Source organism: Punica granatum, chromosome 1 (genome assembly GCF_007655135.1).
Source record: "Punica granatum isolate Tunisia-2019 chromosome 1, ASM765513v2, whole genome shotgun sequence".
Lineage (NCBI taxonomy): Eukaryota > Viridiplantae > Streptophyta > Magnoliopsida > Myrtales > Lythraceae > Punica > Punica granatum.
In genome coordinates this window covers 2,836,517-2,842,579 of record NC_045127.1, presented here as the reverse complement: position 1 = coordinate 2,842,579, position 6,063 = coordinate 2,836,517, and the positions used below count along the sequence as shown (strand labels likewise).

Below are 6,063 nucleotides of genomic sequence, written 5' to 3'. Positions count from 1 at the left end.
TGAGAACGACCCAGGCATTCGCCCTCCCGTCCCGTCGCTTGTGGTAGGAGCTGCCCGCGTTCCCACCAGGGATACAAGCTCGGCCTCTCCCAGCCAGTTCTAGCCTCGTGAGCTCAGATGGGTCGACTGCGGCCTTGTCGGGTCCCACGCAAGCTTTGCCTCTTGGCCCACTGTGCTTTTCCTTTTAGAATGGCCTATAGACTTCTGTAGGCCTGACCTAGTGGGCCTAAGTTTTACCCAAGCCCACCCAAATCAGATAGAGTGAGTCTAGCAATCGGGGCATAGAAAGTCACACTAGGGGCGTTTGAATTTAAAGTTAAAGTTACTTTGATTTTGATTTTGATTTTGATTGTGGAAAATGACAAATGAGATGTGATTATAAATTTGACTTGGGAAACGTGTGTTTTTGTTGTGTAGTGTGTTGAGTTAAAAGTTAAAGTTAAAGTTAAAATTAAATTTCTCTCAATCCAAACGGGTAACCTTCATAATCGTCCCTAACCTGCCATTCGGACAAGCAGTTAGCGTCCGAAAGTAGGAGGCTGCACGAGGCGGGGGAGCAATGGTTGGAACGAGGGATGTCGTAATAAATTCACACACACTCTTGCCCGCTCTTTAGATTATGAGACACTGCACTTCCATATCCACATCAAGCAATGAAAGAACTCCTCTCCTCATTTAATTGAAACATCAACAAACAGAACATCTCATGCGGGCAAACGAAGATTCATAATCATGGGATTCTCTTCCTCGTCTGCCCACCTTAGTTTGAATCCAACGGCTACATGATGCATTAAGATTGACCAGCACATCCCGTGATTGCCATGGCTAGAACTTCAGCTCCACAGGCACAAGTGATCCCCGTGAGACAGAGCTGCTGTTGCTTCTGCTGCTGCTGCTGCTCATGCAGCTTCACTGCTTCTCACCAGCTCCTCCATCTCCTTCAAATACCCACCCGATGAGCTCCGAATGATGCAACAGATTCCCGATTTCGAACAGAAAAGTACCATCTTGTGGCTTTCTTTTCCATTTTTTTTTAAGGATGGAAGCAGAAAAGATTTGGTCTCTTGCTGTCATCACCTTCTCACTCTGTCTTGCTTCACTTGTCATGGCGGAAGAGGACAGTGCTCTCCGGACTTACATAGTCCAGCTCCACCCCAATGGGCCCACAAGAATTCCCGCCACCTCCGAGCTCCTCCACCGGTGGCACATCTCCTTCGTTCGGGATTCCATGTCGTCATCTGAGGAAAGCGAGGACCCTTCGTCTCGGATTCTCTACTCATACCGCTCTGCCATGGAAGGTTTCGCTGCACGCCTCTCCCAACTGGAGGTTGCCAGCCTGAGGAGGCTGCCCGGTGTTATAGCCGTGAGACCTGACAGGAAACTCCAGGTTCATACGACTTACTCGTATAAGTTCCTGGGGCTCGGCACCTCGGCCTCGGGGGCATGGGCGCGGTCTGGATTCGGGAGGGGGATGATAATCGGAGTGCTGGATACTGGGGTCTGGCCTGAGAGTCCGAGCTTTGATGATCGTGGGATGCCGCCGGTTCCCAGGAAGTGGAAGGGAGTATGCCAGGAAGGGCAGGATTTCAACTCCTCGAATTGCAACCGCAAACTCATCGGGGCAAGGTTCTTCACCAAGGGACACCGCGTGGCTTCAGCCCCATCGCCAGATAACCCCAATGCAGTGCTCGAGTATGTGTCCCCAAGGGACTCGCATGGCCATGGGACCCACACTTCGTCGACTGCCGGGGGAGTCTCGGTGCCTATGGCGAGCGTCCTTGGTAATGGTGCAGGCGTGGCCCGGGGGATGGCACCTGAGGCCCACATTGCCGTGTACAAGGTCTGCTGGTTGACCGGTTGCTATAGCTCGGATATTCTGGCAGCAATGGACGTTGCAATCCGGGACGGGGTAGATGTCCTCTCCTTGTCACTGGGCGGCTTCCCTATACCTCTTTATGATGATAGCATAGCGATCGGGAGCTTCCGGGCAATGGAGCATGGAATCTCGGTTGTGTGCGCGGCAGGGAACAATGGCCCGATAATGAGCTCAGTGGCCAACGAGGCACCATGGATTGCAACTGTTGGCGCAAGCACCCTTGACCGAAGATTTCCAGCTCTTGTCCGATTGGGGAATGGGAAGTTCCTCTATGGCGAATCCATGTACCCAGGGAACCGACTGGCCAATTCAGGCAAGAAACTCGAGCTGGTTTATGTTGCCGGTGGGGACAAGGGAAGCGAGTTCTGCTTTAGAGGTTCGCTTCCTAGAGATAAAGTCCGTGGAAAAATGGTAGTTTGCGACCGGGGAGTAAACGGGCGAGCTGAGAAGGGTGAAGTAGTTAAGGAAGCTGGTGGAGCAGCGATGATCCTAGCGAACACGGAGATAAATGACGAGGAAGACTCGGTGGACGTCCACGTCTTGCCAGCAACACAGATAGGTTTTAGAGAGGCCATTCGCCTCAAAGCTTACATTAACTCCACCAGAAGGGCAACAGCTCGACTGGTGTTTGGCGGGACAGTGATTGGCAAGAGCCGTGCACTGTCAGTGGCTCTGTTCTCATCTCGAGGACCAAGCCTTACTGACCCGGGGATTTTGAAGCCCGATGTCATTGCTCCTGGTGTGAATATTATTGCAGCTTGGCCCCAAAACCTGGGCCCGAGCAGCCTCCCAGAGGATTCTAGGAGAGTGAACTTTACTGTTATGTCGGGGACTTCCATGGCGTGCCCTCATGTTAGCGGTATCGTCGCCCTGATCAGGTCGGCCCATCCAAAGTGGAGTCCAGCAGCAGTTAAGTCCGCTATCATGACCACTGCAGACGTGACAGACCACTCTGGGAAGCCGATCATGGATGGCGACAAGCCCGCCAGGATATTCGCAATGGGGGCGGGCCACGTGAACCCTCCGAGGGCCATCAATCCGGGGCTCATATACGATATTAGTTCTAATGACTACATCACACACTTGTGCACGCTAGGATATGGAACTTCTGACATATTCACGATCACTCATCGGAACGTAAGCTGCCATGAGCTCCTCCGGAAAAACAGGGGATTCAGCCTCAACTATCCATCAATATCGGTCACATTCAAGGACAAAGCCACCAGGAAGATGATCCGAAGGCGGGTCACGAATGTGGGGGACCCGCACTCGGTCTACACCGTGGAAGTGGAGGAGCCCGAGGGGGTGAGGGTCCGGGTCAGGCCAAGACGGCTCGTGTTCGAGCACAAGAACCAGGTCCTGAGCTACCGAGTTTGGTTCATTTCCAGGACGATGGGAGTGAAGTCTTCTGAAGGACAGCTGACTTGGGTCCACTCTGAGAACAGAGTCAGAAGTCCCGTTTCAGTGACTTGGAAGCACAAGTGATCAGACTCAACGAAATCGGTTTACAGATTTCTTTTTTTTCCTTTTTTCGGGTGAGATCATTCCCCGGTTGGGCGTTGGTTTAGCAATGCTCACTAGAGGCAACACTGTAGGAATGAGTTTGTATTCATGAGTTTCAGATAATACTCTAATCTGATTCTCGAAAGACTCTGCAATAAAATTTTTAGCTTATTATTCGTTAAAACTCGAAAAACTATCTCTAGAGAGATTTATTTGGAGACAAACAAACAAATGCACTGTGAGTTGATCACTCGTCGACATGAAGCTGAGTTGTGAAGAAGTCTCGACTCTTGAGATTTTTCATCATTTCAAGGAGCCTTCAATATCGACCACGAAGCGGTACTTGACATCGTTCTTTATCAGCCGTTCGAGGGCCTTGTTTGCATACTGAATCGGCACTACTTCAATTTCTGGATATATCTCGTGGGCTGCGCAGAAGTCTAACATCTCCTGGGTGTGTTTAGTGCCACCGGTCGCACTTCCGGATATCGTCTTCATTCCTGATATCACGAATAAATCATCAGAACAATGTTATGTGAATGGCTCATTTTACTACTGCTATGTCCTTAAGATAATTGATCAGTACCCATGAGAAGGTTGAGAGGATTGATTTTCACTTCCGTTGGGACTGCTACCAGGACGAAGGTCCCACCGGTCTTCAAGAGTCCCATGGATGGGTGGATCGGGTGATCTCCCGATGCCGTGTCAATTATGAAGTCTAGAGAATTGGATGACTCCTGGAAAATGATCAATGTCGTTAGATTGGTCGAGCTCAAAGAAGGTTCAACACATGGAACGCCACTTTAGCAGTGCTTACATTCATCTGTTGGTCATCAGAGGTGACTACGAACCGGTCAGCTCGAAGCTTGTGGAGGGCTTCCTCCCGCTTAGAAGGGCTGGTGCTGAGAACCGTGACATTCAGCCCCAGAGCCTTCCCAAACTTGACGGCCAAATGGCCCAGGCCACCAAGCCCGATCACTCCGAGCTACTTCCCAGGCTGTCGGTCCATTCCATGGACGGCCATTGGCATGTACACCGTCATTCCAGCACACGAGCGATGCTGCCAAGGCAAGTGGGTAGTCGGCTGCTATCTTATAACAATATCTGCATTCATCCGGACACAAATCCATCAGGTAAACAGGAACAGAAGACGCGTATCATTGCGATTGATCGGAATCCATCGACTTGACAACTCACTCACCGTTGGTGGACAACAATGAAAGTAGAGTAGCCTCCCATGGTGATGGAGCCGTCCACATCGATGCCACTGTACGTGAGGACAACCCCCTCGAGGCACTGAACTTCCATTCTCTCGTTGCAGAACTCACAGCCCCTGCAAGAGTTCACATACGGTCCCACTCTGACATGGTCCCCAACTTTGAATCCTTGCACGTTTGCCCCGACTTCTTTAACTATCCCCCCAATCTCATGCCCGGGAACTACAGGATACTGCGACCACCCGATCTTGTTTCTGGTCATCATGACATCAGAGTAACAGATTCCACAGTGGGTGATCTTAATGGAAATGTCATCGCTCCCGACCGACCTGCAATAGGATAAAAGGAAGAATTTCACGATTCGTATGCTGAATTGGTCATGCTTGTATATAAATCGCGATGGATTAACGCTTTTCCCAATCGATTCTACTGTACCTTCTATCAAATGTATAAGGAGAGAGATGTCCAGATTCATCTCTTGCAGCCCATCCAAGGCAGTTCCCGTTGTTGGAACTCTCTGAAGTACTCATTCTGGACTTCTTCTTTGTATTATGCAGGAAAAAATTATCTGTTATAGAAATCGATGGATATAATTAACTTTGGAGATTTATGAACACGACACGGGCAGGTCATGTTTACTAATGTAACTGGGTTCAGCTGAACGATGCTCGTATACCTTGCCAGTAATTCATAAACGATGAATTGAACATGACATGCATGCAGGATACAAGAAACTGGTTGAATACATAAAAGATGATTGACGACGCATAGAAACACATTACGACTCACATGAATGTAATTTCCTGAAGAACGAGAAAACCTGGTTGATGAGAGAATCGTGCAGGATGTGCAGAGCTCCGAGTCGGGTTGTTGTGGTGATGCAACTGCGTTATGGGCTGTGTATATATAGCAGTCGCACAGACGAAGGCCTCTAGAACAAGAACTATTATTTGGACTTGGAATAAATAAATAAACAAATGATGAGTTCTATGACAGCGTGACCTGTTACTTCACTACTTACAGTCAACTAGTTTACAGTTTTTGACCGAAAAATATAATCAATTGATTAGTTGATTAATTAATTGACAGGTACTTTACTAAAATTGGCATGTCTGCGAATGTTGTTGGTTGCACGGTTTGCTGATGACATACCTGGTAACGTGTTCCTTGGTTTCTCGCTGCGTTTGGTTGTTCAATAGGGCGGCTTCTGGCGTGCTGCTCGGATACAGTATCTGAGGAATGCTTAATGGTAGATGGTGCTCAAAGTATCTTATCTAAACCGCATTGAATTATACTACTTGATGAAATTGGCTGCGACTGACGAACTAATGTATGCTTTATCGAGAAATTACTAAGGGAAGCTAATTTGTCAAGTCAGAGGCGGACTAAGCGAATCGTAAACTGACACACATGTAAAAGTATTTCCACCCGTTGATTATAGAAATTGATTAGTTGGTACCGACTGAT

The 6,063-nt window shown here is 48.8% G+C and overlaps 1 protein-coding gene and 1 pseudogene across 1 annotated transcript; one reads left to right on the top strand and one right to left on the bottom strand.

Annotated features, from left to right (window-relative positions):
- Positions 1–645: 645 nt before the first annotated feature.
- LOC116198659 (subtilisin-like protease SBT1.2) lies at positions 646–3,538 on the top strand. The gene has a single exon (XM_031528863.1). It carries the CDS (start codon positions 1,040–1,042, stop codon positions 3,359–3,361), a length of 2,322 nt encoding a protein of 773 aa, XP_031384723.1. The 5' UTR covers positions 646–1,039; the 3' UTR covers positions 3,362–3,538.
- Positions 3,539–3,682: 144 nt separating this feature from the next.
- Positions 3,683–5,126, bottom strand: LOC116193061 (annotated as a pseudogene).
- Between the last annotated feature and the right edge of the window lie 937 nt (positions 5,127–6,063).

Coding starts and splice junctions, on each gene's coding strand:
- LOC116198659 (XM_031528863.1), top strand. CDS start 1,040: ATGGAAGCAGAAAAGATTTGGTCTCTTGCTGTCATCACCTTCTCACTC.